This window comes from Haliaeetus leucocephalus, unplaced genomic scaffold (assembly GCF_000737465.1).
Source record: "Haliaeetus leucocephalus isolate CR32 unplaced genomic scaffold, Haliaeetus_leucocephalus-4.0 Scaffold598, whole genome shotgun sequence".
NCBI lineage: Eukaryota > Metazoa > Chordata > Aves > Accipitriformes > Accipitridae > Haliaeetus > Haliaeetus leucocephalus.
In genome coordinates this window covers 531,041-544,827 of record NW_010973034.1, presented here as the reverse complement: position 1 = coordinate 544,827, position 13,787 = coordinate 531,041, and the positions used below count along the sequence as shown (strand labels likewise).

The 13,787-nt window shown below is 36.3% G+C and overlaps 1 protein-coding gene across 1 annotated transcript in view; it reads left to right on the top strand.

The window, feature by feature from the left end:
• Positions 1-13,787, top strand: part of ANKRD32 (ankyrin repeat domain 32) — a 39,955-nt gene that overhangs the window by 6,894 nt on the left and 19,274 nt on the right. Inside the window, exons 5-9 of the mRNA XM_010578029.1 lie at positions 4,853-4,984; positions 6,982-7,035; positions 10,830-10,988; positions 11,524-11,690; positions 13,072-13,209. Of these exons, the coding sequence (XP_010576331.1) occupies positions 4,853-4,984; positions 6,982-7,035; positions 10,830-10,988; positions 11,524-11,690; positions 13,072-13,209 (650 nt within the window). The remainder of the gene's footprint in view (positions 1-4,852; positions 4,985-6,981; positions 7,036-10,829; positions 10,989-11,523; positions 11,691-13,071; positions 13,210-13,787) is intronic.

Below are 13,787 nucleotides of genomic sequence, written 5' to 3'. Positions count from 1 at the left end.
AAGAAAGTGGTGTTGGGGGGGGGGGGGGGGTGTTGTTTTTTTTACTGTGAGAGTGATGGGGCACTGGAACAGGTTGCCCAAAGAGGCTGTAGAGTCTCCATCCTTGGCAATATTCAGAAGCTGTCCAGGCATGGTCCTGAGCAACTGGCTCTAGGTGGCCCTTCTTGGGCTGGGGATTTGGTGATGATCTCCAGACATCCCTTCCAACTTCAGCCATTCTGTGATTCTGTAATAGAAAAATTGTCTTTCCAAAAACAGTGTTTTGTTCCAGATCAGAAGAAACAACACCAAGGGAGCATACATTATTTCTTCTTCCTTTTCATGTTCTTCCTTGGCTCCTGCTTTGTGCTACTATTACTGGAAAAATTAGACTGCAGGAGGAAGCTCCTGCATAGTTGACCATCAACTAAACAGTTATTCACAAAATACCAAGAAAGAAGTTAATTATTTTTCATTTATATTATCTTCATTTTGATAAGGATTTCAAAGGTGTGTAGGTATCGCATCTATCTGTCTACCTGCGTATGGGAATATATATATATATTTTACTGGGTTTGACAGTATTGCAGTGTTGCCTCCATGCTTCAAGATCAGTGTAACGTGAAGTCAGTTGACAAAAGAAGTTAACTGAATTATTCTATTTTTTTTTTTCATAACGCTATAGGTAGACTGTGGTAAAAGTCTGTAGATTATTTTGTTAAAATTCAGATTCTTAACTCCAAATCCAGTTTGCTAGCCATCCTTCATGGCTGGGAAGAACGGGTGGTTGCAGCGTGAGTTTTGTAAGGGAACGGTATGCCAGGCAGGGAAAATTCACCTAGGCTATTTCTGTGCTAGGGATCTAATGTAAGCTGGTCACCTATATTCCCTTTTCAATCAAGGCACTGAGCTTGACGCTCCAAGAATTGTAATTTCCTAAAATAGGTGTATGAACTTCTATCTGAGCATACCTTTAACTCTCCATTACTGTAGAAAGATCATTCCATAATTGTAGACAAAATTAAACGAAAGGTTTCTGTAAGCAACCAGCAACTCTATGAGAATAGATTAGCATGCCAAGAGGACTTGTTAAGAATGTCTCATATACCAAGAGTTTATATACTGTAATGCTTCTCCATTTGCAGAACTCTGATCCATGGAGTCAGAAGGGACGTAATTGTCGGCATTCCAGAAAAGTTAATGAGTCCTTACAACTCAAATCACATGATGCTCACATGTGCAAAGACTAGATGCAACTTTGTGTCTTCCCATGTTAGAAAACCTGTTGCCATTCATGACAGAACTTGTTTCTCTTTTACTAGTCAAAAGTGGTAAATTCTTGAGAAGGCAAGCTCTGTATTTCTTGGTTAGTAGAAGAGGATTCTCCAAAGTCCCTGTAATAGCTTTCTTCTGTTAACTAAACTAGAACACGAGAAAGTACATCATCAGATCCACTAAGAATTGAGGACCTGGATGGACCTCATTTGAAGAGAGAAGCTACACTAAAAATCATCATTCCAGAGAGATGGAGCTAAGCCAGATGAAGCATCCAGCAGTGCAGTATCAAATGGTTCAGAGTGTTGGGTTTCCCATTCAGCTCCAAAATTGGATCAGGAGTTAAATTTACAGTGATGCAAAAGATAAGGCAGAGCAAGAAAAGCAGCTTGTTTCTCTTCCAGCTTTCCATCTGAACTGTGAGAGGACGTTCCACTGTTCAGTGAATTTTCTTGTACGTGCAGAATTCACTAGAACTAGAATTTTTTCTTACCGTTTCCCTTGAGAGAGGGAGAGATGCCTCATGATTTATAGTGGTTTGCTTACCAGATGCACTGTTCAGAACTTCTTAGGATTTTGACCTGGGAACTACTCAAGAGCCTCAGGAGATTCTTTTAGTCTGCTAACTCCTCAGACTGTGGCATAATTTTAGTCAACTGCTAATTGAAAATACTACCTTTGCAAGCAAGTAGGAGCTAAAACTGTGTTTTGTTCTGAGAAACAACCTACTTCATTTGAAAATCCTTTGGATTCTTCAGATCTGTCATGGTTTAACCACAGCTAGCAACTAAGCCCCACATAGCCGCCTGCTCACTCCCCTGTGGTGGGACTGGGGAGAGAATTGGAAGGGTAGTATCAGTGAGAAAACTCATGGGTTGAGATAAAGACAGTTTAATAGGGAAAACAAAAGTCGGACATGCAAGCAAAGCAAAACAAGGAATTCACTCAGCACTTCCCATCGTCCCATCGGCAGGCAGGTGTTCAGCCATCTCCAGGAAAGCAGGGCTCCATCATGCCTAACCATGACTTGGAAAGACAAACTCCATCACTCCGAACGTCCCCCTTCCTTCTTCTTCTTCCCCAGCTTTCTATGCTGAGCATGATGTCCTATGGCATGGGATATCCCTTGGGTCAGTCGGGGTCAGCTGTCCTGGCTGTGTCCCCTCCCAACTCCTTGTGCCCCCCCAGCCTGCTCGCTGGTGGGGTGGGGGGAGAAGCAGCAAAGGCCTTGTCTCTGTGCAAGCACTGCTCAGCAATAACTAACACATCTCTGTGTTAACAATCCTCTTTCCAGCACAAATCCAAAACATAGCCCCATACTAACTACTGGGAAGAAAATTAACCCTGTCCCAGCAAAAACCAGCACAAGATCAAAGCATATACTTTGCTCTCCCTGTTCTAATGAGCAGTAAAGATGTTACAAAAGGGTGAGAAGAGGCCTGAAAGGTCTTAATGTTTACACCATGAATAAAACACGTCAACATGGGATCTCAGTCTAGTGCTTACTCTCTTAATGAAACTTGTTCAGGGAAACTGTTCTCTATTACACCTTTCAGCTAAGATAGACATTTACATTTAATAGAGGAATGAGTGTCAAGTTTTTATGGCTACCTCACCTTTTATTGATCACTATGAGAATAAAGTGTTTCTTGCTATGCACCCTGGATTCCTCCCAGGTGTGATAACAGGTTTCCATCTTAACCAGTCCATTAACTTGCATGTATCTTTTTTTTTCTTAGATTTCATTAAAGTAACTCACCTCAGAGGCCAAGAGAGCATTAGCTTTCTATTTAAATGCATCTAAAGAACTCAGAAAACTGCTAAGACTCCTAGTCTCTTAAAAGGAAAAGAATAAAACATAGGCAATCAAATCGCAGCACTTGTCCAAATGTATTAGGCTTTATCAAATAATGTTACGGACACGCTGTTTTCTCTCCCTCCCAGAAGTACTTGGCACATAATTCATTAGAACATTCCAACTTTGTAAATTTGTAGTCCTGTTGTTTGCTGTTTCTAGCAAAAATAAATACCTCCCTTCTTCCTCTAAACACCCACATATATGTCCAGATGCTGAATTCAGCAAAACAGTTTTATATTCTTTTTCCCAGTGGAACTGCCTGATGTTCAGACTATTCTTGCTGTGATTTTTTTTGAACCAATTCTTTGCTTCATCTTTATATTTCAGAATCTGTTCTTATAATCTCAACCTCATAACTCTAGTGTTAAAATACTCTAAGGGATTGTCATTAATGATTTGATCCTACAAGGTGTCAAATTTATTGGTTCAAGATATTAAAACTCATGCATGATTTTAGGGAGCTAGTCTCATACTTAAACAGAGACCTTAAATGCTTTGTTGGATACATGCTGGAATTCATAAAATTTTGCCCAGATGGTACTATAAATTGTTTGAATGTAAGTATTTTTAGAAGCGTGTTGAAAATAATATGCAGAAAGTGCCACAAGAAGTAAAGACTAGTTAATGCATCAGAGTTCCGTTATCCCTGACTTGTCTAAAGCTATCTAGAGCTCTTTTCAAGTTACCAAAAATACTAAACTCTCTTCTGTAATGTGCAACAAGCTCAGTATTTGTTTAGAAATACAGCTATGCATATGCCAAATACTTTTGGTTTGAATTATACATTTAAGGGAAAATTTGAAAACAGGGTGAAATGTGTGGTGTTTGAAACTTTATCTTGAAAACTTAAATGTATAAACTGTTCATGGCTTGCATCTTGTCATTACATGCACTACTGTGGTTTTTTGCCTACTGTTATTTCCCACATTTCCCATTCTTGATTCATTCATCAGATTTAGGTTTTTGAATTAGAAGGCAAGCTACCCCAAGCCCTTCACACCTCCCAATAAAAAATGGCCATCAGTACTGTGACCAAGGGGAACAATTCACCTGTATCTACATGTATCTTTGATGAAAAGCATACATTGAAACTCTTACTGAAACTTATTGTTCTCATATCCTGAAATAACTTTTAAATATTTTTTGTGGTTATTTTTTACTAACAAAAATTAACTTGTGGCTTCTCTGAGACTGTTTTCAGAATGAGTTGGAAACCAAGTTAAGAAATACTTCCTCATTCCCTTTGCTGAAGAAATAGCTGGAAACAATAGGTGGGCTTAGAGAATAAATTCTTTTTTAAAAAAAGAACTTTTAAATTTTAAATTACTATTTTAGTTCATGCTTATAGGCAAGAACTGAAAAGACTACATTTTTGACTAATTGAAAAGGTATGGGCTTTGGTTTTAGTTTTTGAAAAGTCCAAAGAAAGAATCCATTATGGAAACACAGCTCTTGTTTCAGCCACAGGGATTGGGTCAGAGTTAGTCAGTTAGGAAAAATAATTACGGGGGAGCTTACATTGATAATTCCTATGCTATAGCTTCCTACAAGATCAGTGGTTTGTTTCCAAACCACCAGCTGTTTATCTGGCATGTAATGTAGACCCTTGAACAATTACATAAGCATGCATATGCACACAAGGGTTTGCAGTAGAATGTATAGACAGGCTTGGCACATAAAAGCTGGTTTAGAGCACTAGCTTTGAAACTAAAAAAAGTATTTTTTTTTTGCTCTGCACAGAATGAAATACAAAATACTGAGGATATCCAAATGAACCATTTCCTGGCTGCACAAGAAACAGACCAAAACATATCTAACATACAACTTGCTGAAATGAAAAATGCTGTTATAAAACATATGTATTTTGCTGCGGTAAGTAATAATCAGTTAATGCTTTCTTAGCATAAAATGTAAATTGTATATTATTAAATTCATCTTTCATTACAGTACTGAGCTAGTAAAGTAGATATTTTAACATCTTTTGAAATAGTAATAATGCTTTTCAACCTGCAGTGTTTAGTAATCACATATTTACTGCATCGACCATTAGTTAAAATATAATTTAGTAGTGGTAATTGGTAGGCATGGGTGTGTGGAAGACATGGTGGGCTACTTGAATTCTTGGCGTAATATATAAGATTAGTAGCTAATATTGTTGAACAAAATGTCTTTGGATTACAGTCTTTCTGTGACTTTGCTGTTACCTAGCTGAATTACACTAACACAGCATTAAAACTAACCATATCTCAGAGCAAGTATTTTGTTGATTCACATGAATGTTTTTTATTACAAGTAAAAAATAGAGCTAAATGCACTCCTTTGTTTTAATGTTGTCACATATCTAATCCTGATAAATGTGCTACATTAGTAATGTAAATTGAAAAAATTGTAAAAAACAATTACTTTGAGTTAGGCTATATTATCTCTGTAAGTTACAGTGGTGCAGATGATAGTGTGTAAGTATTTTTGTAGGAGCTTGATTACATGAAGCACTGTATGATTTTGTAAATGCAAAATCAGGTCCTCTATGTATATTAATGTAAGTTCTTAGTAGCAACAGAATTAGAGTTTTAAAGTCCTCAATGTACACAGTGGTTAAACACAAGATTAACAAATAGAAGGCTCATGCTGCTTAAATCTATACACCTTCAAATGCTACATCTTTTATCAGTGACATTTGCTATATCTTCCAGACCCTTAAAAAATAAATGTGTTGCTGACTTTTCACATATACTACACACAAGTGCACTTCTTAGCAGATTGTCTTTCCTTTAAACTATTATGTAATTACATGCAGATAGAGTAATCGTAATCCTAAAGACAATGTCTCCTAAAAGACCTTTTTCGTAATATGTTGTCATGGCTTAACCCCAGCCACTAACTGAGCACCACCCAGCCGCTTGGTCGCTCCCCCCACCCAGTGGGATGGGGGAGGGAATCGGAAAAAAAAAGAAAACTTGTGTTAAGAGATAAAAATGGTTTGAAAAGACAGAAAAGGAAGATAATGTAATAGAAGAATTAGAATATACAAAACAAGTGATGCACAATGCAATTGCTCACCACTTGCCAACCAATGCCCAATTAGTTCCAGAGCAGCAATCCCCCCAGACCAACTCCCCCCAGTTTATATACTGGGCATGTTGTCACATGGTATGGAATACCCCTTTGGCCAGTTTGGCTCAGCTGCCCTGGCTGTGTCCCCTCCCAACTTCTTGTGCCCCTTCAGCCTTCTTTCTGGCTGCACATGAGAAGCTGAAAATTCCTTGACTTAGTCTAAACACTACTTAGCAACGACTGAAAACATCAGTGTGTTATCAACATTCTTCTCATCCTAAATCCAGAACATAGCACTATGCCAGCTACTAGGAAGAAAAATAACTCTATCCCAGCTGAAATCATGACACATGTATTAGTAAGAATGTAACACCAGGTCATAACTAAAGATAGCAATAATAGTAATACATTTTTGCACTGACTGCCATATCTTCACATTATAGGTGACTTGCAAGAGGAATCCAAAGTTTTCATTTTGCCGTAGAAAAACTGAAAACACTTAATATTTTTCGATGTGGTTAAGTGGACCAAATCTAGTAAAACTGTCCTTACATAGCAACCACATAAAGAAGCAGCAGACAATAATAGGAAAAATGGGGAGAAAAATTGCCCATATCATTTTCCTTTTACGTCACTAATTCTCTGTTTCACAATTTTGCCATCCAACTGCTAAAAAATATAAATAGATTGCTACGTTGAATGTTTTGCTTGAACAGTGTTTAACCAAAGTTGCCATTTGGGGGGGGGTTATACAGTATTTATTGAATATGTTTATTGGTATCCAGTGTGCAGGTTGACTTTATCCTGTTTTACAGGCTGTTAAGCACAGGTTTGCTCAAAAAGACCAGCTGAATAAATGCAATCCAGAGGTAAGGATTCTCACAGAGAGGGCATGTTGCATATATGGAATTTTATTACTAAGTTAGGCAAACATATTTTCATAGTGAAATTAGTTACAGAAGAAACATTTTCAAATATTTCTTATCCAAAACTAATAAAATTATTGAGAGTTATAGAGCATTGTTGGTATATTGTTGAATGTCGTTCGTTCTTACAATACTTCCAGTACTGTCCCCTCTATTACAAAGAAACTCTTTAATCCTGCTGGTTAAGAGAACTTTACCAGTTAATGTTAAAAGAAAAGAAGCAAAAATGCCCTAACATGATTCAGAGCATCTTAAATTATTCAAGCACTGTATTTATGCAGTAGCGATAAACAGAAACTTCTTGTAGTGCTTACCTGTTTCTGCTAGTAGGGACAGACTTCAGCTAAAAATTGTCTCACCATAGGAGGAAACAGTAGTTGTTCTTACACCATAAGCCTTAAACATCATCATGCGGGTTTCAGAGTCTACTGAAGCACAGATTGCAAGTAGAATACATTATCTTTTCCAGTCCAGTTTTCATAATGACTTTGACTTAATTTCTTTTTTTATACTATTTAGTTAATATCTCATTTTTCTTCCCATTAAGCCAAATATACGCCATAAATCAGGTACAGGTCAGCAACAGGTTTTATTAAGTCATTGTTACATCTTAAGTAAACAAATACTTTCAAAATTTTCCCTTTTCTATCTATACTACTAAGAATAAATCTTTAAATAATGTTGAAGCATTACCTCTTAGTACTTAAAAAGCATTATACATAGTAACTATAAGCTACTATACTTTATATGGTAATTTGTGTTACTTAAAAGTTAAAATGGGAAACACTTAAAGAATATCAAGGCCAGGTTGGATGGGGCTTTGAGCAAACTGGTCTAGTGGAAGGTGTCCCTGCCTATGGCAGGGGGGCTGGAACTAGATGATCTTTAAGGTCCCTTCCAACCCAAACCATTCTATAATTCTATGATCTATTAGCTTCCTGTATTTCTTGGTAGGTGAAGATTTGGTATCTTCATGAGCCTTACTACATAAATAGTTACTTGATATATAAATGAGGTTCCAGTCTGACGAAATGAGCTCTCAGGCTTCACAGAAATTTCTTTTTATCTGATTTCTTCTAGTGACACAATAAGGAAAGGAGGAGAAAAATATATTTAAAACATGAGCACTAAAATGCCTTTGTCATTGTCCAACACTACCATTAATGGGCAAAATGCTGTGTGCATTTTTGTTAGTGAAGAGATTTGTGTTGAAATTTAATGTTGACGCTTAGTTTATTTAATTCGTTTGAAAAAAACCTTTAGCTTTCTTAACACTTGTAAGCTGAAATTGTTATTCTGTACTCGTAATACAATTTTTTGTCAGGAAATGTTAAGCCTAATTCTAATACTTTCTTATGCATGCCCTGCCGCTGTCTTTTGTTGCTTTGTGAAATATCCATTGCTAGCATTTGCATCTGATATGGGACTTTTATAGGCAGTATATTTATGACTTTTAAAGACACGTCTAATAAACATTTCCAATAATACTAGTGAAGTAAAATAAAACCTACAAACTAAATTAACAGATTAGAACTACATACTATATTCAGTCATCTCTCTTTGCATCTCCTAGGAAGGCTTAACTCAACTATCTAGCATCTTCCCTAAAATATTTATTTCTCTTTTGTCAGCTTCTCTTCCACATTATGCTATATAAACAGAACTTACTGTCTGTGGACCTTCATTTTTCATTTGTTTCTGCTCAAAGTTTTAATGGTTGTACCAGCAGTGCATCACAAGAGACTGCTAGTTCCTCATCAGAATGCGAGCCAATGCAGTTTTGTACAGTTTACTGATATTAAGGCCCTGCAATAGGTGTCTCCTGATACTGAAAAAAGTTCATCACCTCATTTTTCTATCATCCTTACTTACCCCTTACAAATAAGCTGAAAACTGGTTCTCCAGTTTCTCCTTATCTTGAACGTAATTCAAAAGGCCTTATCCTCTCCCAAAACAGCTTTGTTTCAGCGTACTTTCCAAATAATGCATCAATGTTCCTGTTTCTTCTAGTATCAGAATTTTCAAGAGATAAAAGTTTCAATCACAATATAAAAAGACGGATGCTGGTACGATCACCAGTAGAAACATGCTTGTACATGCACAATATACTGAGTCATCTTCACACATCTTAAATCCAGGCAACAGAGAAGTTGTTCTTTGACTGCCATTAAACAGTTTATGATTGCTCTTTAGATGTGCTGTTTGCATATAATTAACATTACAAAAGTATGAATGCAACCATTATTTCCAAAAGAAATAATGTGAAGATTTTAATAGTGCATATATGAATGAGAAAATTGAAATAAATGTGAGTTGCAAATGCCAGATGCACAAAGACTTGATTAAAAGAAAATTGTCTAGATGAGCAGCTTGCTTTATTGTTAATGTAACAACGGAATACATTAGGAATCTGAGAAATGAAACATTTGCAGAGAAACTAAATATCTAATGCTAAGGTGGAGCTCATTGACTGAGACTTTAGCTGTGATTTAATTATGATTATAATTTCTTTCAGAGTTTTTTCAGGTTTGACCTGAGCTCCTAATGTTTTTCTTTTATTACTGAAACATCTTTGGAAACTATCTTGCCAATAGCAGTGTACTCCGTAGACCTCAAAACCACAATTGAACTCAAAGTCTGTGTTAAATTTTAAACTAATTTTAAAACAATTGGTAGGATATCTTGAGTAGCTTTAGCTAATGTACATTAGGAGCCAAGTTTTTTGGCAGAGATCATGAAGTCTACAAGTTGTCAGGGACTAAAGCAACAATAAATTTATGTAACTGTTTAATTCCTAGCAGTCCAGTCAGTGATCTTCCTGACTCTGCTGCTCTCAGTTGTGACTCCCTATCCCAGTTTCTTTGAATTTGCCAGAGCCTCAGGCTGTGTGATCAAACAAAATAGCTGGATTTCAAAGCAGAAGTTGTCAGGCAGAGGGAAGCTGTACTTCAATTAGCAATATAGTTGCAACTGGTCTATGCTTTGGCTTGAACCTGGACTAGAGGAAAGATGTAAATAGCAATGTAGCTGAGATCTTCAATAGCTCCTCTTTCATATCATTAATCTGTGGAAGTAAAGGTTTGGAAGGCTGGGAGTACAGGCAATAACAGGGAAATTGCAGGGCAGGTACGGCATTTCATGAAAGCCATTAGATCCTTCTGGGTCCTCTGAAAGCTTGCAAAGTTAAGTGTTTTCCTGTCATGAATGGCAGAGAATAAGAAGGAAGCCCTGTGCCATTAAGAAGATCTTCAGAGGTTTGAAGTCCACTGGGATCAATACCTGTGCTATCTGTAGCATTAGCTGCTTCTCTGACATGCTATATGGGAATAGGAGAACTAGGGAGGTAAAACAGTTACATGGTTTATGGTTTTACAATGTGTACTCGTAAATGATGTATTTCATGATTTTACATTTTTCTCTAATATTTTTAGCTGTTCAGTGGTACTAATTATCTTACTGCTCTAGCCATATTCTGTGGGCTGTACTCTGCACTTTTGGAAATATTAACACTCCTTTGAGTACCTTTCTGGAATAAATTATAGACAAGTTATTGAGTGTGTGAATAGAAATTTGTTTTTTAAAAGCGTAGATGTATTCAGATCTTCTAAGAGGAGAAGCACATTCTGAAACCTACTATCTATATTACCAACATTTTACTTAAAGATTTCCTGTCAGTTCTTGTAAGGTTTTTTTTTAATTAAGCTGTTCTTTTACTTACAAAGATATCTCTTTCCTAGGTTAAGTGTACTGACCTGTCCAAAGGCAGATGGCATATACTTGAAGGATTAGTGGAAGAGTATTTATTTCCTGATGTAATCACAGAACTTGCTGCTGGTCAAAAGTACTGTAAACCTCCCATGCAACTTCTTCATTCTCTGCTAGAATATGTCCTATTGGTGAGAAATGAAGACTAAAGTATTATAAATATTAAAGCAAGAAATGGAAGTATCATGATCTCTGCTTCTGACATTGTATTTAGTGGTTTTTAGTGATGTATTCACCCTTCACTTTGTCTTCATCAATATGTTTATTTTTAAAAGGGAAGGATTCAATACTGAAGGATTTTTTAAAGCTAGTATTTATTTACAAGCTGTATGAATGTAGTGCTCTAAATATTGTGGAAGAATTAACCCAGAATTTTCTTGCTTTTAAAAACAGCACATATATGACTGTTCTTTTAACTTGGTAGGGCACAGATAGCTCATTTGAGAAGGTTTGTTCTAAGCAGTGGTGCATTCAGCTGGAATATCACAGTAGAGCAAGCTCTCCTTGTTTCCTTGCTTTTTTTGTAAACTCTGAATTTTGCATGTTACTTCACTGATTAAATTTAGTCAATTGGGATTGTAAGGAATAAAGAAAATATATTAACTCTTAGTGATTATGGATCTTTGGCCAGTATGGAGCCAATATTATTTTCTCATTTTATTACAGGAAAATACCAATGCAATACTTCATGCTAAACTTCATCACGTTTTGTACCTTGTTCTCCAACATGATCCTCCTTGGAAGTCCCCATCTATGTTAAAGTATTATTTGGATATTCTTCAGTGTCCTGTCTGTAAGAAAGGCACGTGGTCCTTGCTAGAGATGCTTGTAAGGTAGGAAAGTTTAATGAGGTGTTAGATTCAATAGTTGTTATGTTACTCCAAACTCAGGGATGGGGGAGGACAGTTGGAATTCTATTGTATCGAAGTCTCATTTTCACCAGAACAAGTTAACTGTATGTGAAAGTCTAGAATTGTAACTCAGATTTGGACCTTTCACTTTATGTTTCTCTAAGTGTCAGCTCACAGGCAAAGGGTGTTTTTTTGGAAAGGAAAAAAATGTACATTTTCTTGTCCTCCTTCCTTTTTTAAAAATTATTTATGTTATTTTTTAAGCTTTCCACAAATTATAATAAGTTACGTACTATTGCTGTTGTGTATGTATATATATAAGCACAGACGCACATACATATCTGCAGTTACAAAGCAAATTCCAATCTTATCTTACCAAACATGAAGCTTCATGTTATATTTTGATTTTAATCATAAACTTTGCCATCTTGTTCAGGAAGTCTGATTATATCCTATACATCTACAAATACAAGACTCAGTACATAGGAGCTGTTTGGGTAGTCTATGCTTTAGCTTGAGAACTCATTTTTTGTAATTTACATCAGTAGAAATTTATTCTTCGTTTAATTTGAAAGAGAAACTGTACCTCTTCTTATTACTGTCATAAAATCTTAAGTAACATTTAAATACTTTGATACAACCGTGATTACAGATACATGAATGTGTATGATTGTAAGTATGTCTATAGTCTTGAAGGGCATTGAATCACTGTACTTGAATCACTGTAATTGGACATTTAATAGTTTTTATTAGGAACATGTCATAGGGAATGGAAGAGAATTTATCTTGTAAATGAAGTATTTTATCTTTTAGTACTTACTAGCAGAGTATGAATACCCAGCAGTTGTATACCTGGTGGTTCCAGTACTCAAAATTCTAGCCAAAAAAATGTGTTCTCACTTTACTTCAAAATTACCTCCATCGTGATAGACAATCATATGGCTTGATCACAAACTGTAGTCCTCTCAAATAGTATGTGTGAACTGTTAGCTGAACTAAGGTTTGTACGATTTTACAATATCTGTAAGATATTACAAGACTACCTTCTAATTAAAGGATTTTAAAGAAATTCTGTTAAATTCAGTAATTGTACAGTACCTCAAGTAGAGACAGAAAAATATGGTTATATCATTTAGTTTACACTGTAATACAAAATTACACTGTATTACAGTCACAAACATGTTAAAGCTGTATTTTTTTAAAAAAATTAAAACCAGAAAGTTAGGTTTTAAAATTATGAGTGTTGCTGGGGAGCAAGGTATTTCCTTGTCAAAATTGTCAAAAGTCAAAGCTGACTCTTTTGCCAATACATCCGACTGTGATTTCTGTCATACAAATGGATTTTTCGGTGTTTATTTTTCAGGTCTTGCCTTTATTGCAAAAACGTTTGTCATGCAGTCTCAGTTTCAGGGAGAGGAGATGAACAGAGGATAGTTCACAAAACATTATTGAAGTTTTTCTTTGAGTTAATAAAAGCTGAAGTAGAGTTTCTGACAAAAAGGTGGGTTTTACAGGTTAATACTTCAGTATTTTTTCACAGTTCGACATGCATTTCTGTATATAATTATATAATTCTGTATATAATCTATAATTTAATTAACGGTTATCTTTTGCTAGGGAGACAATTATCTTTCCTTCATTTATGAAGTATAAAAAAAGTCTTGGCTTTGCTCTGCCTTTGTATAGTGAAGTGTGGTGGGCTGACCCCGGCTGGGGTGTCCCACCAAGCCGCTCTATCACTCCCTGCCTCAGCTGGACAGGGGAGAGAAAATATAATGAAAGGCTCGTGGGTCAAGATAAGGACAGGGAGAGATCACTCACCAATTACCATCACGGGCAAAACAGACTCAACTTGGGGAAAATTAACTCAATTTATTACCAATCAACCAGAGTAGGGTAATGAGAAATAAAACCATATCTTAAAACACCTTCCTCCCACCCCTCTCTTCTTCCCGCCTCGTTTCCACTCCCAATTTTCTCCACCTCCTTCCTCCCAGTGGCACAGGGGGACAGGGAATGGGGGTTGGGGTCAACTTGCCATACATTGTCTCTGCTGCTCCTTCCTCCTCAGGGGGAGGA